This window comes from Alnus glutinosa, chromosome 8, assembly GCF_958979055.1.
Source record: "Alnus glutinosa chromosome 8, dhAlnGlut1.1, whole genome shotgun sequence".
NCBI classification, from domain to species: Eukaryota; Viridiplantae; Streptophyta; class Magnoliopsida; order Fagales; family Betulaceae; genus Alnus; species Alnus glutinosa.
Genome location: NC_084893.1, coordinates 17,703,963 through 17,731,947, shown reverse-complemented (window position 1 = coordinate 17,731,947; position 27,985 = coordinate 17,703,963). Strand labels below are relative to the sequence as shown.

General features: G+C 36.6%; 2 protein-coding genes across 2 annotated transcripts; one reads left to right on the top strand and one right to left on the bottom strand.

Annotated features, from left to right (window-relative positions):
* Positions 1-3,349: 3,349 nt before the first annotated feature.
* LOC133875009 (uncharacterized) lies at positions 3,350-5,400 on the top strand. Its single transcript, XM_062312976.1, has 2 exons — positions 3,350-3,667; positions 4,647-5,400. Exons 1-2 carry the CDS (start codon positions 3,411-3,413, stop codon positions 5,068-5,070), a joined length of 681 nt encoding a protein of 226 aa, XP_062168960.1. The 5' UTR covers positions 3,350-3,410; the 3' UTR covers positions 5,071-5,400.
* Positions 5,401-5,545: 145 nt separating this feature from the next.
* LOC133875008 (ubiquitin carboxyl-terminal hydrolase 15) lies at positions 5,546-17,354 on the bottom strand. Its single transcript, XM_062312975.1, has 14 exons — positions 17,108-17,354; positions 15,767-16,196; positions 12,333-12,780; positions 11,782-12,250; positions 11,554-11,705; positions 11,357-11,445; positions 10,778-10,863; positions 10,509-10,671; positions 10,203-10,326; positions 9,914-10,071; positions 9,715-9,799; positions 9,061-9,273; positions 6,989-7,050; positions 5,546-6,416 (listed from the first exon to the last, which is right to left on the bottom strand). Exons 2-14 carry the CDS (start codon positions 16,051-16,053, stop codon positions 5,894-5,896), a joined length of 2,859 nt encoding a protein of 952 aa, XP_062168959.1. The 5' UTR covers positions 16,054-16,196; positions 17,108-17,354; the 3' UTR covers positions 5,546-5,893.
* Positions 17,355-27,985: the final 10,631 nt, after the last annotated feature.

The following is a 27,985-nucleotide window of genomic DNA, read 5'->3' as shown; positions in this document are numbered from 1 at the left end:
CTGCTGAAATTCAGACTCTGGCTGTCGAGCGTTCGGATAGAAGATAGCCACGTCCGGACGGTCTTCTGCGACCGCCTTTCAGAAACAGCGCAATTCTTTCCTTATTAGGTCCACGTCCGGACGGCTTGGCTGAGCGTCCTGACGGTCTTCGCTATAACTCCTTTCTGCATTCGAACGGAACACTGGAATATTCTAAAATGCTGGACAGCGTCCGGACGTGTTGCCACGTCGTTCGGACGACTTGCAGAGACTTCCTTAACAGTGTCGACTTCTGAAATCCAACTCAGTGTAGAATAATGATTGACCTAGCGTCCAGACAGTGTTGCTCTGTCGTCCGTACGACTTCAACGTAATCTGCTAGACACTGTGGGGCGTTCGGACGCCTTCGAAGACTCATCCGTACGGTTGCACAGGAACTGGTTGATTAGGCTTGGAATTTGTAAGGAATCTTCATGGACATCTTCTAGAAGCTTGTGTCCGAACACATGAAGACTTTGAAGAAGAACCGATCATCCTGTTAAAAAGCAACCGTTACATAAAGTTTTTTTGTCAACCAGAATATTGCCAATATAAAATACTAACAGGGTGTACTACGCCAGATTCCGACCAGATTGGTCGGGATCCTGAATGGATCCAGCCGTTCTGGCTGGATCTGTCCTTTTTAGCCGAATCCCCAGCCAACTAGCCGGGATCTGGCCAGGATGGCCGGCTTCCGATCAACTGGTTAGGATCTGGCCATTTCATGCCGAATTCGCCGAAATCCAGTACAAATGGCCAAATTTCGGCAACTTTTACCGAAATCCGTATGCGCTAAATATAATATATATATCTATATATATATTAAGGAAAACTTCAATTTACTCCCATAAAGTTGTCATCGATTTGCAATTCTATCACCAATGTTTCAATTTTGTTAATTGCACCCCATTAAGTTTCAAAAAATTTCAATCCACTCCCTTCCGTCTAAATCAACCATCTGACTTCACGAAATCAAACAAAAAGACGGAAATACCCTCATCAAAATGCTGCGTTTTGTAAGGGCTTTTTTTTTTCTTCTCAACAAAATGCTGCATTTTGCACTCCCTGTCTCCTTCAACAATCGGCTGATGCAAACCCTAGGCTGACGAAAACCCGTTAATCATCACTTGGAAATGGTCCTCCATGGAGCGCATGTCAATGACGAGGCCCCGATCAGCCAGCACGGAGGCCTCCTGGCGTCGGCCGAAATCGACAGTACTTTGTTTTGTCGATTTCGGCCGAGTCGTTCAACGACACGGCCTTGTCGCTGGAGGCCGAGGCGGTTGAGCTAGGGTGGTGGTTTGAGGGAGGATGTCAGTGTTCTGAGCATGCCAATTGTACTGAAGTTGTGTCCCTGACGCTAGAAGGCCGCTGCTCTGGCATCCGTCATGGCCGTCTTCCCCGACGAGATCTAGGTTTTGTTTTAGGGCTGTCTTCAAAACGGTGCTGTTTTAAAGCTTCTACGTGACTTAACAAAATTTCCCCCTTTAAAACGGCACCATTTTGTGAAACACCAAAAAGAAAGTGAACCCTCTTACAAAACGACACCGTTTCGTAAGTCTTCTCCAAGCTTCAAAACGGCACCGTTTTGAAGACGAACCCTAAAACTTGTCGAGGAAGACGGCCTCGATCGTCTTCCAGACCTGGACGGAATTCCTCCGATACACGACCCACCTCAAAAATTTCTATCTAAACCCACTTCGATTCCTCCGATACATCTTCAAATTTGTGACATTCTCCCTCAATCCAGTGACAAGGCCGTGACATTGAACGACTCGGCTGAAATTGACGAAACAAAGTACCGTCGATTTCGGCCGACTTTAGGAGGCCTTCGCGCTAGCATCCGTCGCACAATCCATCTCCGTCAAGGACGACCCGATTGACGCTGTCTTCCCCGATAACCCGCTCCCTGACAGGGCCATGACGTTTTGTACCAAAGTGGCATCGTTTTGTAGAGGGAAATTTTTGTTTTGGTATTTCACAAAACGATGCCATTTTGTAGAGAGCATTCTGGTCCATTTTCATTCCTAACAGGCACGTGAGGCAAATTTCGTTAAATCAGACAGATGATTTGGACGGAATCCCTAAATTGAAAATTTCTGAAACTTAATGGGGCGTAATTAACAAAATTGAAACATTAGTGATAGAATTGCAAATCGGTGACAACTTCATGGGAGTAAATTGAAGTTTTCCCATTTTTATATTATTTTATATTAATATTTTTTATGTTGTGAATAAAATTTAATTTTTTTAAATTAATATGATTGAATAAAAATATAAAAAATATTTGTAATTTTCCGTACATGCCAAACACCGGAAAATGATTTCGACGGAAAATATTTTTCTGAAAATGACTTCCCTAAAAATATTTTACGACAAAAACCATTTTATACTGAAACAAACGGAACATAATTTGTAAATTTGAAATAATTCATTACATTCTATCTTCTAAATGAAACTTTGAAATATTTCGTTACATTCTCTCTTGTAAATGACACTTTTAGAGACTGGATTGAATCAATTCCTTCAACTCAGTTTGTAAAGAATTTATATCATATTCTTTTATTATATATATATATAAAAGCTCTTTCTGATGAAGATTTAGATATATTATGATCAGGGCACTGCTATTAATTATTATTTTTTCTATTTTAGAGGACTCCATCTCTGATCCGATCGTGTGAAAATTTGCTATAACAATCTTCGTCAGCAGGAGTTTTCTCCAATTTTAACTTTTTCTTAAATTAAGATTTACTAAAAAAAAAAAAAATCATAAAATTTATATTGAATTTTAACCTTTTGGGACTCTATGAACTGTGAGGGTAGATACTGAAAAGAGAGTAATTCCGCACTAGTTAGAATAAAGGGAAAAATTTAAAATCTGTCCCTATAGTTTACCAGATTTACAATCAGGCTAGGTAAATGATGCGTTTTTTTTTTTATTATTCTAAAAAAATTTAAAAACAATTCTTTAAGTTTTTAATTTCTTTAGTTTTTTAGTTTATATATATATATATATATATATTATTAAGAGTGATATATGTCGTCATTTTATTGACGCTGACATAACACACTAATAAAATCTATCTAGTGTTTTGACACAATTTTACTGCATAGAGTAATTTCTTTTTTAATTGCAAAATGTTAGACGCTTCATGAAGGTGATAGATGGCTTGATTTGCGTGGAGAATATTGTAGGTAGGCAAAGATATGAAGTGGTGTGGATTAATAAGATTCACATATATCATCTATCATACAAGAGAGACTTGCTTCTGAATTAACGAGTGGATGTAAAACATTTATATTCCCCCATCCCACCCCATCCATCTATAAATAAATATATAACCCACCCGGCCACCATTCATTCCATCTGATATTCCCCCACCCCGGCCATGGCTGCTTACAGCATGTTGAAGCTTTCACTTCTCTTGAGCCTCCTCTCGAATTCACAGTTGGGTCAATGGCCTGAAACAAAGAAAAGCTCAGGGATACCTCCACCGGCATGCACCCGCATCGAGTGCCCGAGCTATGACGTGATTCACGTTGGCAATGGCTATGAAATTCGCCGCCTCAACTCCACGGTGTGGATGTCAACCTCCCCCATTCAGGATATCTCTCTGGTTGAAGCTACCAGAACTGGCTTCTTACAGTAAGTTTATTTTCCTTATTAACTTATTCTACTCGTAATTACCTTGATCCACTGCATAATTGCATCAGACATGGTGACTCATGATCCTAGATTTTATATATCATTTGGAAGGATAACAGTTGATACATATCTAGTCTCACTTTCCTGTGTTATTATAGAACGCTTATGAGCCTCACTTTCCATTAGTCTCAAAGCTACTTGTATAACAGTTTGACTAAATCATTTCAGTCACTCACATCAATTGCTTGAGTTTTTGAAATAATTTATGATTTAAAACCTAAAAAAATAGACTATTACAACAATTTCTGGCTACTACTTTACAATTGTGATCGGGGTATATGGCTTGTAAGTTACATATTGAATAATTGAAATCACTACTCATTTCGAAATCTTTCGCGTGTTGAATTAGGCAATACTTATATTATTTTAATTGAAATGTGAAGTAAATAATGGAGACAAAGTTCGAACTTAGAACTTTAAGCTTTTGGGATTAGTGGTGAGATAATATAGTATCAGAGTTAGAGGTCATGAATACGAACCTAATTGTCTTCGTCAATTTGCCCCTTAATTCAATTAAATATCTCACGTGTTGAACTTCACTCACTAAATAGATGTTTGAGCCCACATGTGAGGAAAAGTATTAGTATTGATTAATTTATTAAATTTATCATTTCCTATTAAGTTATGTTTTTAGGTTAAGTACTGGTGCTGACTTCCATTAGCTACAAACTTTAAGTCCTTAGCTTTCCCTCTTCTGAAACTTATGGAAGACCTTTGGAAAATTCAGAAACGTCTCTCATCTCTTAATCATTCTTTGTATAACAGGGAAGTAATCAATTATGATAAACTCTTTATTCTTTTGAGTAGCATTTTGTATGATCTACTACTTGTTTCAATCATTTCCATATATATTTGATAAATTACCAGAATAGGTGATAGAGACCTCTTTTCTTATTAAATGTTTGTGTCATTGTGTTAGGCTATTCGACTATATTCAAGGAAAGAATGATTATGAAGAATATATAGAGATGACAGCGCCGGTGATCACTGAAGTCTCACCAAGTGACGGACCTTTATGTGAATCCTCATTTGTGGTTAGCTTTTATGTCCCAAAAGTCAACCAAGCAAACCCACCTCCGGCGGAAGGACTTGCTGTCCAAAGATGGAAACCCATTTATGCAGCAGTGAGAGAATTCAGCGGATTTGTCGCTGACTCAGATGTCGGGGTAGAAGCTGCTACCTTGCAAGCCAGCCTTGCCGGCACTGTTTGGTCTGCTGCCATTGAGAAAAGCCATGAAGCTGGCAACAAATCAACCTACACTGTCGCGCAGTACAATTCCCCATTTGAATTCGAGAGCAGGGTGAACGAAATATGGATGTTGTTTGATATCAAAGACAAATGACTATGCTAACAACATTAATTTGAAGGAGTAATGCTGTTTAGTATACGATTTTCATACAACTGGGATGACGTGACAAAATAAAATATCAGTTCTTGTAACAGTACTAAAAAATAAAAACACCGACGATGATTTTCACTGTCATGTTATTCCAATAGTATGGCAGCCATCTACTAGTCTACCAGTTTGAAGAGTTGTAGTCTTATGTAAAGGGAACTTCAAGGGTGCTGAATATCTGAACTTCTCTGTAATGAAAACGTTGCATGACCTGATCACAATTGGTGTCTAAGTGCTTCCTGTTGTCTTCAATAAAGTATAACCACTTTTTTATGATATGGGCTCTGAAATTATTTTTTCAGTCACATGATCTGTTCATGATAAAAGCGAAGGCATATCTTCCAAAAGCAATTTAACTACCAGTGAAGCACAAGTATGATGTTTCTGGCAGTTAAAAACTAACATGGAAACAGATGGATGATTGGTGAATTGCTAGCACTTTCCTACATTAAATAACAATGTCAATGGTAAAGAGAATTTCTCTTCCTCGTTAATTTAATAATAATCACATGCCCCAGTCAAGAAAGCAAATGAAAACAAAAATTTTTAGGCACGATTTCTTCCTAGCTAACTTACCACTTCAGTAAGTGTTAATTCCCACCGACTAGTGTTTGCAATGACCAGAAGTTCGATCAAGACCATGTATTGGGTTACTCCCATATTCTACAAATGCGCTGCAATTACTGTCAGAAGAGAGTTCGGTTGAAGGATCAATAAGCTGTTTTGAAAACTCCTGTTTCTGTACTTCGTCAGGAGGCTGGGTTGACGGCTATGAGTTCAAAACATGGCCCTTCTGTTCGGAAACAAACCCAATATGTGGTCTACTACTTGAAAATTTTCTACAAGAAGCAGAATATCTTGAGTATTCCGGAGCATATAGGGTGTTGAAGATTGACGAGATTGAATCTATATTGAATGTATCAGCATAATCTACAGTACTGAAAGAATCTCTAGTACTCTCAGTTGTGAAGGAAGCCTCATCTGAACTTGTAAAAAGCGACCAATCACTTGATGTAGCATCAGAGAATTCCATGCAGATGGGCTCGGCGTATGCTTCCATGGGTGGCAGGACATTTCTGCTTGCACTCCTGAAAGAAGTAGGGTTGGTAGAACTGGAAGCAATATCTGGTCTTGGATCTGTTGAAGGCTCTAAACCAACATATTGGCTGCTAGGTCTACTTTGTACAGGCCTAGAAGGCTTCTGAGCTTTTGCAATGCAGTTCCTTGCAGACTCAGGAACTTGCTGCTGGAAGGTTTTATCAGTGTATGATCTTTGAGGGCGGGGGCAAGACCTAAAATATATCATAAAACTTCCAAAATCATACAGGAAATGCAAAACGTAAATAAATAAGTAAATAAATAAGACATGACACAAAATACAGGATAGAGATCCACTGATATCAAGGTAAGGACACTTGGATGAGTGACAAAAGGATATGTTTGATAATAGTTTTGAAAAGTTTTTTGATGTGATATAGAGGTGAGAAGTGTTTTTTGATGGAGTTCACATTTGAAAAGTATTTTGTGTTTTTGAATTGTTTGTTAATAGTTTTGAAAAAAGTATTTTTGGTTTTGAAAAGAGAAAACTGTTTTCAAAACTGTTACCAAATTATAACGTAGTAACACGGTAATATAAGGACTGATCTAATCGTATTCTCTCTAGCAATGCCCAAACAAAGTATCTAAATCACTACAGTTTGGAAAATACTTGATTCTTCTTTCTCTGAAGTGATAAGATTCAGAGGGCTAATTTAGACAAACATACAGTTGAGTGCAAATGGAAACAGTAAACCTAACACATGAGGAAGTAAAGAAAAGGACAACAAACAAATTGAGGACTCATAGCCCCAAAGTAAATGACTACCTCGTGTAAAATAAGATATATGCTCCTTCAGACATCACCTGGCTCATTGGCACTGGCTGAACCTGTTGATGAAGCATGATGCCAATGAATCAAAACAGAAAATTAAGAAAATCACAAGAAATAACAAGACAAAAATAAGAATTGCAGCCCTTTCCATTTCAACCATTAACAACTGCAGCAAGGGGAACCATGTGAAGCATAAAGGGGAATAAGAAACAGGAACGCCGGTCATGACAGTTCTTTCTTTCTGTTCTGCTTATATGAGTAAGAGCTAGAACAGCTTCAAGTGAATCATATAATTTACATTTATAAACACACGCATAAGCCCAGTGATGGACACAATTTGTATGTCAATTCAACAATTCATAATGGCATAAATTCTAATGATACAGAAATTGATGTAGGGTCATCAGAAATGTAACAGACAGAACAATAAAATTTAGCTCTCTTGTCGAGAGCTCTCATGCAGCAGCTTGACATCACATAACCATCGAATGAAGTAAGGCACATGCCTTCTACATTGTCAATTTATATGCAATTAATCCTTATGGAATACGTTGATTGAACAATTTTTTACTAGATAAATTTTATAAAAAGTATGAACAATAATATAGACGTAGACCTCAAGTAAATGAAACCTATCTTCCTAGCCACTGCATTTAGTTGATTGAGTAAAACTCTGGACTCACAGTAACTCACCAACACAACAGATTGGTTCTTCTAGACAAGCATTTTAAGTATTAGTAGATACTAGATACTATCAATTATGCATCATATGCTTATAAGTAGCACACGTGTTTCTTGCATTTAAAAATTATCAACTGCAATGCAAGAATCCTTAGTTTCTATTCTGGGTTAAATTGCTACTACTATGTGTCAAGAGTACCAAGAATGGCAATGGAAAATCTTTAAATCCAGGTTATTTGATGCTTCTCTCTTCCAATGCTTTCACATTTAGACAGCTTAAAATGTTGTCACCTTGATAATCTTTACGACTTAAAGCTTATGTCTACGATAAAAGTGAGGGACTTGCAGCTTTTTTCCTTTTTTATTGTATGTATGTGTGTGTGCGTGTGTGAGAGAGAAGGGAGGGAGGGGCAGGAATTAGCGAGTGTGATATACAGTACACCACTCTTTTTTCAACCGCTTAAGCATTTGAAATATTGGTTCACCAACATGCTTGTGCGCAGACCAGGAGATACATTCAATGACAACAACAAAAGGAATTTCATATTCATGCTTTAATATTTGCTTGAAAAGGTATCTCCGATATTCAAGTGCCAATGCTAACACATCGCACTTTGGAACGCAATCAGATTTAGATTTACTTAGACTTTCTATGAAAGCTTATGTTTCTTAGAGGAAACAAAGGAAACCTTTTTAAGGTACTTAATCAAGCAAAACCCCAAATTTCTCAAAATAACCAGGAAGCCAAAAGTAATTTTGGTGGATGACAAAATAAGTTAAGATGTCCTATGAAATCATAGCCCTTAACTAAATCTAATCCTAAAACCATACACGTCAGCTTAATAAGAATAGACGAAAAAGACTAAAACCCCCTTAAGAACCCTAGCTATACTTGAACAAATAATACTTCCAAATAACTACCACTGCCATGAACTATACCGTCACTACTGTACCCATGAACAGTACTATTATGAAATTATGAATCGTTACTTTTTTTGAACGAAAAATATTGTCCTCCATGACAATGTTAATGTGGGAAAATCATAAACTTCATGGAATACTTAAATCTTGTAGTAAAATAAAGAAGAAAAAATCATCTGAAACAATGATCTATTGACCTTTCTATTTTGTAATAAACAGGAGAGGAAAAACAACATGCAAAACACACATGCCTTTAGCAACATTGCCCAAATGAACCATCAAAAAACATCCTTCAAGTAGTCATATATCCACAACCAAATATAAAAAATTAAAAAATTAAAAAATTAAAAATTAAAAATTAAAAAAATTCAAATTAAAATTAAATAATAATAATAATAAAAATTCAAATGTGAAAGACCTAGTCACTACAAACTATGCACTAATATCACAATGAGAAAGTTTACCTCAGTGTCATCTATTCTGAACCAATTTCCATTCATATCTTTCACATATGACACATAATGTCCAGAGAAAGATGCATTCAGCGAGTCCAAATGCACCACAACAGCATAAAGCATGTAAAGTGGTGGAATGTCTCCAGTCCCAGTCATAAATGGAATCATATCCAGCATGTCAGGAAAAGTTATCCATTTATTTATTTTCCCATATCTTCCCTCCTGATGAAACAAAACCAAAGATTCCAACAAGTTTATCACAAGTATAAGATAGGGCATAAGCATATACATATCTGTCACCAAACCAAGAAATCATTGTGTTGATAAAACCTCAAGGCATCCTATGACTAGAGATTTCAATATTGTTTCTTGTGTAGATCCAAACAAACAAGAGAAAGAGTTGCTATGTATTAAATAATGTGTTTGCTATTTTGCTTATAGCTAAATTATCTATTAAGTTGGTTATTAACAACAGCAACTAGGTTATTACAAAGCAATTTGTAAACCACTTGTAGACAATCAAATCAAGACTTATATCTCTTGCACCAATGTTTAATGTCTAAATAGCTTAAAAAATATTTTTAAAAAAAAAAAGAAAAAAAAAAAAGAACACATGATAACATATAGGAGGACCTCCGTCTCAGCGCTAATGCATAGTGGTACCTGAAATCTCTTCAAGACAATTGTCAGGATGTTTGGAGCCTCATGTATGCTCAACTGCTTCCTAGCTCGAACATATGTAGCACACCTATTTATTCAAAATATATGAAAAGATGGTAAGCTATTTGAGTTGAAACCATAAACCTTAAACTTCTATAGCACATGGGTCATACTAAAAGTTAATAGACTAAGGTCATCAAACCTTGCACATCTGTACATGTTCTCTCCATCCAAATCTTCAGCAGTCGTAAATTGAGTCAAGGCATCTTCCAATGACTCAACCCAACCAAATATCTCCAACGTGAGATCCATAATGTTTTCATACCGTTCTGACTCATGATGGCATATCATACATTTGACCTAGTGACATTCATATTAACGTAATCATGATCATTGTGGGCTAAAAAAAATCAAATACAAGTAATAGAATAGAGATTGTTCATAACCAAGTCAAAGACAAAAGTTTGAAGAAGAAAATGACCAATAAACACCTTTGATCTAAGACGCCCCCCAAAAATATGTTGTATGAAAGTTGTTTCTTGCAATATAGGATCAACCTTGTTCTCACCACCTAGTCCCTCCAAGCATATAGATTGCATTGATGCAATAAGAAGCCTAGATAAAACAGCATTACATTATATGCTACAATTAAACATAAGAGAGTCATTCTTTAATCCAAATTTGGGTATTAGGATTTGGCTGAGTCATTTTCAGCTTCATATATGCAAGGAAATAGATGCACGAAATATAAGAAAAACCAGTGTTACCAAGAATTAAATTAATGAATCTTGACAGACCTTAAAAATTCATGCGCATCTTCCTGACTTCCATCGCCAATTTGGCAATTAATACTTCGGATATGCAAAAGGATTCTGCTTGGAGACAGAGGCCCCCCCCTTTCTCTTAGCATCATCACATGTTGCTCTAGTTCACACATGAGACACCAATCTTTCCTGCAACCTAACATGAATATAATAACCAAAATAAATAAGATACGTTTTAAAACAAAATAAAGTTCAAACAATTGCCAATCTAACAATGAAAATAGATAAGAAGACTTAAGTACATGCTCTTGAATGTGATCTGCGAAGCAAATAGATGATCAGAGGCTTCGTGCAGGTTAAACACTGCAAGACAGCATTAGCATAGCAACTGCAAAACAAAAGTTACAATAAATAAAGAATAGCATAAGAGATTCTCAAATGAACAAAACAAAAGAGCACAAGTTCCAACAAATCCTTTTATGTTGTATTGTGTTAAAACAGTTTTCCAATAAAAAGTGTTTGAAACATGGACTTCTATCAATGGATCCCCTGAGTTGATCAACTGACTATTTGCAACACCCAAATGCATAACCTGCTTCTTTTTATTTATTTCATCTGCCTTGTATATTTTGTATGTATTTAATAAAGTCTAAATAGTGTAGCCAAAAAGAAAACAAAAGCAGGAAACCAGTAACACGTTATATACAACAATTGCCTGTAAAATATATTTTATTTTTGCTTAAGTTTATCAATGAAAGCAAACAATAAGAGAAGAATCTCTATTCCTCATCTTTTTTGTTTACGTCCTTTTTACTTTTGAATTACATATGCCAATCAATTAGTCTTCACTTCCTTTAGATATTAAACTGCAGTAGTAATACCTGTTACCACAATTTAAAAGGCCCCTGGGTGATAAGTCAAAGACTCCACACTGAAAGAACTCTACAAATTCTTCATAAGGAAACAGCATCTGATACAGCACAATAGCAGATCATATGTGAGCGTTTCTATTTACAACTTACGACAGAGGAAGCATCACAATCAAATCATGTAGGGCTATAATTAACTGGAAATTGACCTTTGATTTTTTGTGTCTTTTGGCATGAATTACTGGGGCACCCTGTCCGGTAAGTTTTATGGACTTTCTTAGACCCACCATCTTCTTGATTCCCACCTTCGCATCCGCATTGCCTTCCTGTGCAGCAACGATATCACTCATTCTAGCAACTTCTGCAACATGAACTCGTAATTAGAGGCACAATAAAGTGCAAGGTACATGAGAAATAAAAAGTAAAAAGTGAGTTACCACTCTGACTTAATTGATTGGAAATTTGTCCTTTCCTCTGTATCCCTGAGCAACAATGCTCTCCAGAAACTTGCATTGTTGATTTTGGCAATTTGGAAATTTTGGTCCGTAGAGAATGTGACCCACCTTTAGCTTTTATACTTCCATTATTCGAAGTCATTTCAGGAGAGCAGTTGAAATTTACTGTGTTGACATTAGTAGTATTTTCCCATTCAAGTGAATCTCCTCCGTACTTATCACATTCCATCCCAATTTCATGTGCATCTGTTCCATTTCTTGCCCAATGTGATGACCTTGAGAATCCACAACTGTTTCTTGGTTCAACTATAGTCCCATGTTGGTTTTTATACTTATCACTCTCATGCATTGTACTTGAAGCAGCTTGTCCATGAATATTCACATTAGAGCAAATGACACTGGGGTTTCTTGGAGTTTCTACTTTTGACACAACAGAATCACTGTTTCTTGACTGCCGACGAATAGAAATTATATCATATGATCGGAGAAGAACAATTGCTAAAAGTAAAATAACAAATTTCAAAGATACTGACCTTATGCCTTATCAAGGCCTCCTTAGATGAGATAAAATTAGAAGTTGAGTGGGTAGTACCACTTTTGGAGGCTTCTTCATAAGTGTCAATTACATCTTTATCCTCTCTTCTCAACACTTCACTGTGGGATTTACGAGAAACCCGCTTGCCCATAGTTCTTCTCTCCAGCATGGGGATTTGAGAGGTACCAACTGCAGAACAATCACCAGCAGCAGAGACACCAATGCTTATTGAAGGATAAGTAATATCATCAGTAGGAGCTTTATCCCTCTGATTAATATTGTAACCAAGGAACTGTGACTTCATGCTCTCATTAAGTAAAACCCTCTCATGAATGGATTCTTCAACTGAGAGACTCTTAGGAGAAGAGCTAGAGCTGGTATTTTCCAATTGCTGGCACTCTCGCTTGTGAGCTTTCCTCCAGTGGATAATTTGACACTTTCCAGAACTTCAAAGAAGTTATCAGTTCAAAATGAGAAACTTTTAGAGAGTCCAAGTCATACTCTACTACAAGTTAATAGTTTATTAGTGTAGATTAGAAATATATCTCACAGCATTCTTTGTCTCTCTTTTTTTTCTGTACTTTCTTATGATATTAAGGATTTAAAAAAATATTAGAAAATATGACAATCAATTAGTTCTCACAAAGCTTCAAATTAATTTCTTTCTAGTCAAATCATGACAAGCAAGATCTTGAACTCCAAAACTTCAATCAATAAGCATAATGCTAGATGACAGAAACTTGACATGGACAGAAATTAATCATTTCAAGAACACAATTGCTTCCCAAAAGACAGGATTTTTTATTTTTTTTTTATTATTGTGCACATTTAAAAAAAAAAAAAAAAAAAAAAAAAAAAAAAAAAAAGAAGAAGAAGAAGAGAAGAAAGTTAATTTTGAAGCTATGCTAGTATTGGTCAAGGATAAGGTACTAGTTTCAATGAGAGACTAGGATATCTCATATTGTGTATAAATTGGATATGAGGGCGTTGAGTGGGTGTCTTGAGTCCCACATCAGATGTAGTACTTGTTATGGATTTTATAAGCAACTTTGGGAACTTTAATTGAGATTAGTCCTTTTCGGATATCATTAGAGATGGCTAGTGTATTCTATGGTCATGAAGAATAGTATCAAAGCCAATCTAGTAACGCCGTGTAACTCAAGAACTCTGCAACACAAAATGGGTTCCCCTTGAAAAGAATTTAGGGGTTTGAGCTGAGAAAGATTTTGATACCCTAAATTGTGTGATGGTGTTACTACAATTGTATGCTGAGTCTATATTGGATATGTACTAGTCCTTCAGAGTGCAAAGCAAATACGGCTAGCAAATGCCCAAGTCATACACAAACAAGTTGTATTAATCTATGTTAAATCACCATTTATCCCACAAGCTTTAGCTAATAGGAAGAGATGAATTTAATTATTTAATCAATACTTTAACACTCCCCCTCATATGTGGGCTCAAACCCTCTTTTTAATAAGTGAGGCCCAACACGTAGAATATTCAATTAAAATAGGGGTGAATGATAGAGTTAGGGTTCGAACTCATGACCTCTCGCTCTGATATCATGCTAAATCACCACTTATCCCAAAAGGTTAAGCTAATAAGAAGAGATGAATATAATCATTTAATCAATACTTTAACAATCTACATCAAAAATATAGGAGTTCCACACAGAATATATGGACAAATGAAAGTTGTAAATATGAAGTTTCTTTGGCAACTTTTTTGGGTTTTAAGCTTCCAATTATTAACTTTTGGAGCACCCAAAGCGTTGCTCCATAACCCTCGACTTAGTAGTGTTCACTCCCCATGATGGTCAAGAGTTACGTTAAAAGACCTAGATGGCCAACGACTCAACATACTGTTTGATAGGAAAATGGGCTCCAAACTTGTTAAGTATGGTAGCAATTGAAAGTACTTCCTCCTCTTTTATTTTCAGTTTAATTGTATTCAGAGCCAACAATGGATGCTGGATGGATTGTAGATTGTTTCTACGAAATTTGTTTATTGACCAGCTGCTTAGGTTTAGCCATTATAGGTTGGTGTTTCTACAAAACCCAGCAAAAGCTTCATGGCAGCCCTTTTTTGGCACTTTTACATCAATTTATTTCTTCACCAGGACAAAGAAAAAAGGCAATAAAAAAGCAACAACAATAACTCAGAACAGCTTCATTTGAACCATCTGGCTTTCAGCCAAGCACCATTCCATATTTTACATTAACTTTGATGTCAACATGGTTTGAAACTTAAGTTCTGCCTTGGCAATCAACTTAAGCATTCTCCTATCCCCACTTCATGATAGGTATTTCCAGTCAAGGTCTCAGATAAGTTAGCAAAAATATGAGTGAAGTCGTTATTATAATTGAGATGCAACCCATACTAGTTACGGAAATATGCTGATAACCAAAAAAATAAATATTAGGTTATATAAGAAAAAAAAAAATGCAATCAAGTACACCCACCATCTGTGAATTTACCCCATGGAAAGCCATGAGACAAAAATTTGTACTGTTTCAAAAACAACCAATTATTATAGACTTTGCTAGTATTTGATCAAATTGACAGTAATTAAGTTAATTCCATAAAAGATCTCACAAGTATTGATCATTTGTTGCCTTCAACATACAATCAGCATCTTGCTTCCTATCAAAAGTTTGAAGTGCACACAACCCAAAAGAAAGAGAGAGGTTATCATACACTCAACACAGCTATCTTTCTCTTTCCAAAAGCTCATTTTTCTGTCTTCACGCAAAATAAGTAATTATTTCATTATTAATTTTATTATAAGGACCAGAATATCAATTTTTTTGAAAATTACAAGACTCTTACCCACAGTGGTACATCTATGTCACCAAAATAACCTCAAGAATTCAAGTAAAAAGTTTAAGACTTTAAAGTAAATCGAAAATGATTCATAGAAGTAACCAATCAGATACATAAGATTCATAATAGATTTCAACTGCCGAGTTGGATAGGTCCCGTAGGTCACTTTTCTATCTTATGGCAATGACTTTCAAGCTCATATTCTCCAATATCCCTATGCAGAGCTATATACAGAACTAAATAGAGCGAAAAGCCAGCATGAGAGAGAGAGAGAGAGAGAATGCTTCTATCCACTGACCAAAGAGAGTCCTGGGTCAGAGTTGGGGAGATTAGCATACATGTCATATGAAGGGCAGTTGCAAGGCACAGTTCATCAGGAACTGGCAATCATCACCATCTACGATCAGATAATTTTTTACTTCTTTCATAAGTGAACTAAAATTTCTAACAAATCAAATCTTAGGATGGAAGGTTTTTGGAGAACTATTCCTATTGAAAATAAACTTCCTACTCTGTTTACATTGTTCAGAATCCTATAATGGAAAAGTAAGAATAAGAACTAGAGAAAACAAGTTGCTGCAATCATAAACAAGGAATAAAACATACCAATATCTAACAGATTTGCATCTGGCGCATCGGGTTGTAGCCGGAGCACAGCATCTCGCACACACATGAAGTCCACTCTTTGAAGAAGCCATAAGAGGAATAGCATTAGCAGCGGCCATCGTTTCTGCTCTAAGATTTTCTTCAGCAGCCACTTGAGCAAGCAAACTTATCCTCTCTCTTTTCTTTGCAGCCTCACTCCATTTTCCAAGTAAGATGTAAGCAACCAAAGGGAGCACAACCAAGACAAGAAACAATGCAGGTATATCAGCTTGCCTTGGCTCAAGCATGTCACCACCAGCATACTCATGTCCAATATTCTCTCAAAATCACTACCTCGGAGATAGCCTTGTAAAGCTACATAAGTCTAAGTAATTAACATCTGGTGTCGGCAACATGAATTGCAAGACAGATCATGATCCACCATCCAAACCTATCAAGTTCAAAATCGGAAAACTCACAAAGTTAATCAAAATCAGAAAGTAAAAACTGCAACATTTTTTTTCTAGTATGCAAAATAATTATTCAGATTAAAATTAAACAAACTATTTCAAATTCTTAGTTTGTAATCCGCTCAGTAGTAATTTTCTTTAAACGAAGAGAAGCTGTGCTCTTGATCTCTTTCCAGACTTGAAATGCAATGACGGGAAAATATATATATATATATATATATATATATATATATATATATATCCGTAATTGTATAATATGTAAGGTGAATCCAAAAATAAAATAAACAATCAAAAAACAAAAGAGAAATAGGGCTAGCACTGTACCATTGAGCTAGCTCATTGAAACAAAACCAGTTTCGTGTTTCCTCCAAAACTATGATCAGTACAGAACCAAATAAAATATATTGTGCCTCTGTTCAATATAAAGAAATTAGAACTCCAAATTTCCAATGACATGAAAGAACGCAGCAGCAAACTATAATGAGACTATCCAGAAATATGGCATTTTAAGACTCATTTACGGATCTACCGCAGTTTTGGCCACATATGAGCCACTCCGGAGATCACAAGTATTTAGTTCAGTTTCAAATACGGCTCCTAACATTTCTCTTAGCAAAAGAGGATCATGGAACCTGGGTATAATCTACTTCAAGGGAATATATCATCTTTTCCTTTTTCTTTTTCTTTTTGAATTAAGTTTGGAATGCAATTAGAAATACGATACCCAAAAGCCTCGCCTCACATCTTGGTTAATCATTCACAACAGACTCAGGATTAAAGACAAAACAGTATATTACAGTGGGGTTACAATGGAAAGGCGTAATCGAAAGCAAAGAACATTTATTTCATCATTGGGTTTTTCTCAAGGAGTTTAGAAGCTTGGTGTGCTCACCTTTATCTCACACGGACTGAGAGCAACTCCCAGAAATCATAATGCCGGGGCCCAAAGTGAAGAGGCTCTGATTCAAAAGCTGCTGCACTGAAACGGCGTCGGCGAACGAGCAACGGCAACGGCGTCGAGTGAGTGTGCGTTAGAATAATAGAATGGCTGGAGAAGAGGGGGGGAAGAAAGGGCGTGACTTATGAAGCTTCGGTGTCGTCAAAAGTTGAAGTCAAGACTTCTTAGTGCTTTCAGCACTTACGTCCACTGTGAAATCGCCACTTTTAAGCTCGATTAGGTTCGAATACGGAATTACGGATTACGATGTTGTCGAATTATTTGTCCGAGAATTCGGACAGATAAATTTAAAAGATCACTTATAAAATTTATTTGACTAGATAAAAAATTAAATTGTTCAATTATATATTTGATTAGATAAATTTTATAAATAGTCTTTTAAAATTATTTGTTTAAATTTTTTCAAATTTGAGCAAATGCGTTTAAAATTGTAATTTCGTAGATAAAAAGTATAATTTTAAGTCAAATTATAAAAATTATTTTTTAAAAAATTGTGTTTTTTTAAAAAATATAAAATTTTAAAAGATAATCTGTGATTTTAAAGATTAAACTGTTATTTTATTAAATATTTAATTATATTTTTAAAAACTATTTTTTAAATTACAGATTATAAGAAACGTTATTTTTAAATAGTATTTTTTTTTTTTGGAAATCACAAACTTGACCTTTATTGAAACAGCGGGTCCGTGACCGTCAAATCGTGTGTATAAGACTCGCTTTCGCTGAAGTGGCGCGGATCTGGCAGTCTGGCAGACAGCAGGTAGATTGCGAAATAAGGGGGAGGATTCTGATCTATAATCCATTGATCCATTGATTCATGTACCCGGTCTTTTTACAATTATATCCTCTGTTAATGTAGGGTCATATTATAATTCGGACGGTCTAGTCCAAATGAAAGGGAATAAGATATTTGAAATGAAAAATGTAGTAAGATTTAAAGTTTGTACATTGTTTAAATTTTTAAATGGTCAATATTAATATAATGGCCTGTTTAGTAACCCATTTCCCCTCCCCTCTCCTTTCCTTCAATCATCCTTTTTTGTTTGTGTCAGTACCGAAAAGTGTGAAGTCTGCAAAAAAATTTAACATTTATTTTATATTCCCATTTTACCCTTGTCTTTGAATATAAAAAACAACAAAAAAAAATAAACTGAAAGGTTGGGGGTAAAATAGGAATAGAAATAAATGTTGGCTTTTTAAGAAGCCAACATTTTATCCTATTCCTATTTTACCCTCAACCTTTTAATAATGTGAAGAACAAAAACAAGGGAATAAACTGAAATATTGGGGGTAAAATGGGAATAAAGTAAAATGTTGAGAAGCCAACCATTCAGCAGTCTATCAGCCGTACTGACACAAACAGAAAAGAATGATTGAAGGAGAGGAGAGGGGAAATGAGTTACTAAACAGGACTAATGTGCATCATTATATACACTAATTTTAAACCTTGACAAAATAATTCTTTATAAATGGGTATCATGGGCCTATCGAGACTCCTTTGATTGGTGCCAAGATAGTTAAAGGCGTTATTACGGATAAGTCAATGTAACATAAAAAGCTTGAAAGAATTGATTGATTTTTAAAATTTATTTAAACTAAAAAGGGTAAGGAACTCCGTTGAAAGTTGTTGCCTAAAACATTTAACAAAATAATTTGAGAAAATTACAATTTAGCTCCCAAACTACTAGCCATTTTACGGATTAGCTCCCCGAACTAACAACGCAACGTGATTTTTTAAAATAATTTTTTACAAGAAGAGTGATTTTTTTTAAAAATAATTAAATCTAATATTTTTTTTAAAAAAAATGAGTTCATATTTTTATTTCGAGAAAAGATTAAAAAAAATAATAATAATATTTTAATCAACGGAGATTATTCTCAATTTAAAAAATAAAATTTTTGTTTTTTTTTTAAATTTTAATTTTTTTTGTTTTTGTGTTTTTTATTATTTAATTAAAAAATGACACGTGGCAAGGGTATTATAGGCATTTCTTTTGGAAACTTCTTGGTAGTTTAGGGGGCTAGAGTCCAAACATCGGTAGTTTGGAGGCTATCCATAGAACGGCTGGTAGTTTGCAGGGCTAAATTGTAATTTTTCTAAACAATTTTTACTAATTAAAGAAAAGATAAAAGTTAAAACAACTACTAATGTTCTGTTTGTTTCGGTGTAAAATGGTTTTCGTCGTAAAATAGTTTTAGGGAAGTCATTTTTCAGAAAATTATTCTCCGTCGAAATCATTTTTCGGTGTTTGGCGCATACGGAAAATTACAAATGTTTTTTATATTTTAATTTAATCATATTAATTTAAAAAAAATTAAATTTTATTCACAAAATAAAAAATATTAATATAAAATAATATAAAAATATTTTTTAAATTTGGCATATACAAATTCCGGCAAAAGTTGCCGGAATCCGGCACAAAATGGCCGGATCCCGGCCAGGTGACCGGAAACTGGCCTTCCAGCTGGCCGGAGATTCTGCCAGAACAGCCGGATCCGTCCAGGATCCCGCCCACTCTGGCAAGTCTGGCCGGAATCTGGCATGATATCCCCGAAAATCCGGCGACATCTGCCGGACGTCGCCGGATTCCGGCTTAATTTGTCGAATTCCGGCACCGACCGGAGTCAGAATCTGACTTGTCAAAATTCGGCAATAGTCAACTGCTTGAACGTTAAAGTCGACTTCGTTGTTTAAAAAAGAATCGACTGCATCTACCATTTATGGAAAATGATTTACGCTTTTAAAAAGCGTAAGTCATTTTCCGAAATTTATTAAGCATTTTTGGTCAAACGGAAATCATTTTTCGGTTGACCATTATTTTCGCCCCTACCAAACACCGGAAAATACCGAAACCATTTTTCAGAAATCATTTTACACCGAAACAAACGGGGCATAAGCGTAAAACAAAAATTTTAACAAGCAGGGCCACTAACTTGTGAATCCTAAGATATGACATGCACTCTCTTTAAACTGGAATTGTCATAGGTAGGAGCCTACATACGAAATTAGGATCCTAAGATATGATACTCTCGGTCGATACAGTATGACGGCTGCTCTTGGACCCAATTTGGTACTTGCAAAAACAAATGAGTAAAGGGTGACTCGCTAAAGACACTGATAATTACTGAACGTTACACATTCAAGCCATAATTCACATATGTTAATCTCTTAGTTTTATTATAGTTTGATATTTTGTATTGTTTTTGTGTTTTCTGTATTTTACAAGTTTTTGAAGAAAATCCATCAAATTCCAAGATTAGAACAAAGTCGGCAAACTCATTTTTGAAAAGATTCAACTCCAAATCAATTTTAAATTTAAGAAAATAAAAGTTGGCAAAATCCATTATTTTTGGAAAAAAAATCCGAAACGAGCATGTCTCTGTATTTTAATCATAACTTTCTGCTCAAGTATCGGATTGCGGTGAAGTTAGTAGCGTTGGAAAGCTAATACAAAAATAAACAAATATGTTCGAAATAGGTTTTTTCAAATTCGAACATTTACTATGCCAACATCGCCCTGCAATAAAAGATCACAAATGTAAACGAATTTTGAATCTTTTTCCTTCTTAGATTGGATTTTCAGTCTCCTTCTTGGACTAGGAGACTGACTTCCGAATTTTTTGAGATTACTAGGGCTTTTATGATTCTCCTAATCCCTATAAATAAGCATCTAAACATTGAAGAAAGACACAATCTTTGGGAAGAATCAAAGGCTATTTCAAGACTGACGTTTTCTTTAGTTTTTCTTTTCCTTTATTATTTTCTTATGAGGATGAGTTTTATCCAAATTGTTAGTTTTTGTGTTGGTTGCATTCTGTTGGACAAAATCACTTCTATGTAATGTTGCTACTTTCACAAGGATGCTGCTTTATCCAGAGTCTACTCTTTAGCTATGTTCTTTGAGAAGATTCTGTGAAGTTTTCAAGGATTTATTTCAGTTCCTTGTCAGCCGTCTGGACGACGTGGTATTCCGTCCGGACGCTCATCAGTCAGCAACATTCGTCCAAACGACGTGATCTTTCCGTTCGGACGCCCATCAATGTCTAGAAGCTTCGAACAGTTCAAGGTTTCATCCGTCCGGACGTAATGGCAAATCGTCCGGACGCTCTTCAGAGTTCGAGAAGATCCAGTGTTCTAGTGCATCCGTCAGGACGACGTGGCTATACCGTCCGGACGCCATTCAGTGTTTGACAAGCATTAGGGTTTCTGCCTCAAGACATAATTATGGGAAGACGGCTGCTATCGTCCGGAAGATGTGTGATCCAGTCCAGACAATGTCCTCTATAAGGCAAGAACGTGCATACCAAGTTCAACCGTCCGGACGTCAGCCTTCATGTTCCGGACGATCAAGCTTCATATATGGAAATTGCGTGCACCAGTTCAACCGTCCGGACGTTAGCCTTCACTTCAAGGTCCGGACGCTCCAAAGCCTTATGATGGTAATTACGTGTCGTCGAAGTGCAACCGTCTGGACGCTAGGGCAACACCGTCCGGACGTGGCCTTGTTATGGTAGCTTTCAGTGCTATCTTGGAGAGGCGGTTGCAATTGACCGTCCGGACGCTCGGTTAAGCCGTCCGGACACCTTTCGGTATTTTGGTAATAACTTTTTACTCAAAAATCGGATTGGGACGAAATCGGCGTCGTTGGAAAGCTTAGAAAAAATACTGTAATTTGAGCATCCGGACGGCCCCTAGAAGCGTCCGAACTTACTTTCCAGACAAGAAAAACTTGACCCGTTCGGACCGCCCTAGCTCCCGTCCGGACGCGCGTGTCTCAGACTCCGTTTTTTACGCAAAATAGGGTTTCCTAAGCCTATAAATAAGAGGCTCTAGGCATGCTTTCAATATAGAATTCAGTGGTGAATTCTCTACAGCTTAGAGACGTGATATTTCCTCTAAAGCCTTGCCAAGTCTGTGATTTGATCAGCTGTGAAGTCTATCTTAGGGGTTGGCCCTAAGGTAAAGGATTCCATTGAAGACCCCTTCAGGTAGGAGACCTGGTTGGGAAGCGTTCGTGTTGGGTTACACGTTAGAGATCAAGGTACGACCACTGCATCGGGTATATGTGAGTGTTACTGTCTTGTATCTAGCTTTGTCTTCTGAATAGTGGATATCCTGGGTTTGGCTGCCCCGGAGTAGTTTTTCTCTTAATTGAGTTTCCACTTCGTCAACAAAATATTTGTCTTCTTTAATTCCGCATTTAATATTTTGTTGCACACTGTTCACACACACTTGTTAAAATTAGAAGTCCATATAATTTTTCACAAATTATGTGTAACTAATACTTTAGTTAGGGCTTGATTGAAGCCCTAATCATGTTTCTTTAAGTTTTTCAGTTTGCCTTGCTACAATTTATATATTGATGCTTAACTTGATTAATTCTAGTTTCTTGAATTCCTTGCATGTTTATGTTTAGCTAGCATAGGCTTGTGGTATGGATTTGTTATTTATGTCAATTTGAATGACCGAATCCTTGGCATAATAGAGTAACGAAAGAATCCCATCATAGGTTCTTCGATTAACTAACATAAAGACAACTGAAATATATACCATGTTTCAATCTGAGTGTACTTATTGATTTCCATAGATTTATGCTTTTTTTAAGAACAACTTAGTAGATACCATGCCTAACTCATTGCTTATGGAAATCAATAGCCTTAGGAGAAGAAATCATTCCCTTGTGGCTGGTAAACATTAAGCATCATGTTATGATTGTTGTATTGTGCATATTGTGAATCTTAATTGAGTATGATTAGCGATGGATATCGAATCCCTAACTTTTCTTCTTAGTATTTCAATTTAATATTTTATCTCATCTCATTCGCGATCTTTAGGAAAATCTCTTTAAGCATAGTTTATACCAATCCTCGTTGGAATGATCTTGTATTTGTCTGCTATACTATTATTTTGATCTTGTACACTTGCGAGTAAAACGTACAATTATTTACTTATTTATTTAAGTAAATATTTGCACAACAGACACTCGCAAGGATATTTCAATGCTTCAGTCAGCGAGACTTTCTGAAGTTATGGCTGAACATAACTATAAGAAGGTGAATATTGAGGGTACATTTAACCTAGGGTTTGGGGCCCTTTTAATATGGCCATTAGCGATAAGGCAAATGCGCCCCCACAAGGAAAGTACAAGGAGCAGGAACCTTTCATGGGAAGTTGCTGATTCTCAAGGGATGCCTTTTTCGTGTCGATATCCTATTGATAGATCTTTCCCTTAAGTGGCGCAAAGGTATATATTGGGTGTAACACTTGAGTTAAAATCTCTTAAATTCATTTATAGAACTTAGTGATAATGTTAAGAAAACATTATCATTAAGATTTTATAATTGTTTTAAAGCTTTTAAAGTCTATGGTAACTTTTTTAGCTTAAAACTTTAACTAGACCAAAACTAAGCCAAACGAACTCAGATTGAGTCAAACTGAAATCCGTTGCACTCATAACTGAAATCTCTACCTTGTGGTAGTATTTGTAAAAAGTCAACTCTTTGACTTTTTAAGCATATAAGTGACTATTCATCCGCTGAAATAACAACACTTTTTGACTGATTATTTATTTCTAAATTTGGTGGAATTCAATTCAACAAAAGTTGACTTTTTACCAAAAGAACGACGTTTTAAATTTTTCAACTACTGACAAAAGTTAAAGACTGTCTAAAAACCCATGCATTGGTTGGCCGCTATGGTCTTGTAATGCTTGGAATTTAGCACATCAATGGTCATCAAAACCATAAAGAAAAGAAAGAAAAATCAAGGGCTAAATATTATTTAGTCCCCTAAACTAACAACAATTTTTATAAAGCACCATGAAACTGACGAGTGTCATGATATGGCGCTTCAAACTGCCAATATGTTGTAACCTAGACACTCTGTTAGGAGTTGATGTCTACTTCGACGAAAAACTGGTCACGTGTGTGGCACGTGACCAATTTGGCCAAATTCTACCAATTTGACCCTTGTCCCCACTGTGTGATATACCGAAGGCTTCAGAACAAGTACACTCGCATACCCATACCCAAATCAGTTCTTACTTTTATATTCAAAGCCTTGTATTCACTGTTGGAATCGGAAACGATGTCAAATTTGACAAGTGGTGTGGTTGATGAAGCTAAAGCTAAAGTACACATAGTCAGTGGACATGCAGGCTTTGCATCTTTTGCAGCAAGCATAGCCAGAGTTGATTATAAAAAAATGTATGTGCAACATAGAAGCAGCAATGAAGACTTCATTTACAAGAAAAAATTTTGGTAAACGATTTCTTGGATGTGCTAATTACAGGGTAAGTACAGATTCTAACGCTATCTCAAAATTTTGGGTGTTTTTGTGCATTGAGTGTTTTTGTGAATTGGGGGTTTTGGGGATTTGGGGTTTTTTTGATACTTCAACGGTTCCTAACTAGTTTATCCTTAATTTGCAGAAAAACGGTTGTAGTCATTGTGGTCTTTTTCTCTGGATTGATGAAGATTTGTGCGAGCATTGTAGAAGGGTAATGTGGAGGTTGAGGGAGAAAGAAGATGACCTAGTCTCAGAAGCTATGTCCACTCCATGCATCAAAATTTGATACAGAGATATCCCAGCACAAGAACACAATGGAAGTTGAATTTGCATAAATAAGCCGACAATTAGAGTTTGAAAAGAGTAAATACAATCACATGAAAAAAAACTTTCGAGTGACATTAGCCATTTGTTTGGTTCTAATTGTTTTGCTGCTATTGTGTGTAGTAGTTTGAGAGGGTAAGGTTATTATACTATTGGAAGGGTAGTATTGCCGTGAATTTGTGTTGTATTGTTGTTGTTTTGCAATGTAAATTTTGTTTAGGAGTATGCAAGTTATGTGTATTGTAATGTTGTTGTGTAATGCTACTTATATTGTTATGAAGGTTTTAAGTTGATGAAGCCTTGTTTTGGGTATGCCATCTATTTTGTGGTCATTTCAATCACACCTACTACTTAATGGGCTTGTTTGAAAAATTAAAATGACTTCTAATTTAAATAAGTGTGTGCAAAAGGTGTGCAACAAAGTATCAAAATGCGGAATTAAAAGAGACAGATATTTTGTTGACGAAGTAGAAACTCAGTTAAGAGAAAAAAACCACTCCGGGGCAACCAAACCCAGGATATCCACTATTCAGAAGACAAGACTAGTTACAAAGCAGTAGCACTCACATAACCTTATGCAGTGGTCGTACCTTGAACTCTAACGTGTAACTCAACATGAACGCCTCCCAACTAGGTCTCCTACTTGAAAGGGTCTTCAATGGAATCCTTTACCTTAGGGCCAACTCTTAAGATAGACTTCAATTCAGTGCAGCAATAGCACACAACAACAATGGCTTAAGAGAGACTAACTCAGCACAATGACTCTAAAATATAACTCTCTAAGCACTAAGGAATTCAATACCGAATTCTTGCAGTTCTTAAGCTTAGGGACCTCTATTTATAGGCTGCAGGTTCAAATGAGCGGCTGGCTTGAAAAACCTAGGCGCCGTCCGGACGGTAGTCATAAGGCGTCCAGACGAACAACTGTACGATCGGCTTTCCAAATTTTGCTGAAATTCTTTATTGATTTGAGTCGCGTCCGGACGGTGTTGCCTTGTCATCCAGACAGTTGCACCTTAGCTGCACGCAATTTCCATATCAAGGCTTTGCGTGTCCGGACCATAGGAATGATCGTCCGGACTGTTGATCTGATGCACGCAATTTCCATATATGTAGCTCGCGCATCCAGACCATGAAGACTGGCATCCGGACGTCTTGATTTTGAATGCACAAGTTACCTTATGGATGAGCGCGTTCGGACGGGAATCCACATCGTCTGGACGATTGCAGATGTCTTCCCATATCTATGTTTTGGAAAGAAATCCCATAGCTGATCGAACACTAAGTGTCGTCCGGTCGTGCTGCTGAAACGTCTGGATGGATGCAAGCTGGATCAGTTTGAAGCTTCTCAACAAAGAGGAAGGTCTAGACGGAAAGTTCTTGTCTTCCGGACGGATGATGCTTTGGACAGTTGGGCATCCAGACGGTATATCACGTCGTCCGGACGGCTTCAAAGAATCTGATTTCTCTGACTTGTTGGTTGTGCAGAATCTTCTAGAAGACTTCTGAATAGCTGAATCCTTGTATAAATGCATCATTACATAGAAGTGATTTTGTCTAACAGAATGTAGCCAATTACAAACTAACAAACTCCCCCTTTGGCCATTATGGGACAAAAATCACTTGACTAGTTAAAAATACAATCCCGGTCCAAATAAAAAATTACTCCCCCTTTTTGTCACAAAGGGTAAAACAAAGTAATGAGAAAAACCACACAACAATTACTCTCCCTCAATGTCTCAGAAGGACAAGGGTAAATAGAGTAATAATATCCAGGAGTTAAAAGAAAAAAGTTTAACAAAATATCCAAAAACAAAAGTCCTAAAGTCTTAAAATACAACAAAAAAATCAAGATGCATTTGCCATCGGCGCATCGTCCTCATCATCACTGCTGGACAGATGATGATGCCTGAGACACTCCTGGATGTCCAGCTGGCTCTGCTCCACCCAAAGGTTGATCGAGTGAACCTCCTGCTGCAAAGATGAAAGTGTCAACTGCATAGTGCTCATGCCGCTCTGAAGTGCAGCTAAAGCCTCCAAAATCTGAGCATAGCTGGCATCCTGCTGTGGAGGAGCAGTCTGTGAAGAGGATGCCATGTTAGGGACTGTTACATGGATGGGAGGGGGCTGTGGAGCATCATCTAGATCATCACGCCTCAGCTGGGTGTTAGACTTCATCAGCGTCTGCTTGTTGATGGGATCCTGAATCTTCATTTTCGGCTCTCCAGTGACGCCGCTACCTGATTGTAGAATAATCTGAGTGAGCAGGCAGCTCGAAAGGGAGACTGGTATCGCTCTCATTATGAGCCTCCAAAATAACTCCCAAAATATGCTTGCACAGACAGAAAGGCAAGCCAAGAAAGGTGGCATATACGAACTGGGCCCTCTTCAATATCAGATCACTGCGCCTAACAACTGGCTAGAGGTTGTGCTAGACAATCTTGGGAAGCATGTGGTGTGGGGCAGATAGGGTATTGATCCTGATGGTAGTGGCGCGCTCCTTTCTTTGGGGGACAACATGAAAAAATTCTTTGAGATCATCCAGAGGAGGTAATACCACCTCATTGTACGGGTTGCCAGATTTTTGGAGAACAGACACCCTGATGAACTGACTGATGATCTGGGGATCAAAAGTGATAGTATGCCCATCCACAGTGGACTGAAGAACCATCTCGTGATCATCATTCTGAACAACCTTGAGTTTGGCATAAAACAATCTAACCAGCCTGGTGAGCACAACACAGGCACAGTTGTGAGGATATCCCCAGTGGTAGGTTTGAATGATATCGTGAATGCTGTCTAGTGGGGCCACCATAATATTTGGACAAACCACGTTCCGTTCGGCAATGACAGTTTTGTTCATGATTTTGGCTCTTAGGGTTGCCATCTCTCTGTCTGTCCTCTGTCGGACTCTATGTTGTGGACTGCCAGCAGACATGTTTCTGTAAAAATAACCAACAAGATTTGCCAAAAATAATCCAAAAAGATCAGATTCTTGTTAGTTCCAAAAGAAAATCCGGCATTATAACAGTAGTAAATTAGACTTTTCCACACAGTACATCCAACAAAAACAATACAAGTCCAAAATACCACAGAAACATATGATCCAACATAGCAGATATCATAAATATGCAATTTTTTTATTCTCAAAACATTCCTCAAAATAATCAATAGTCTAACAGTTATCAAAATATTGAAAA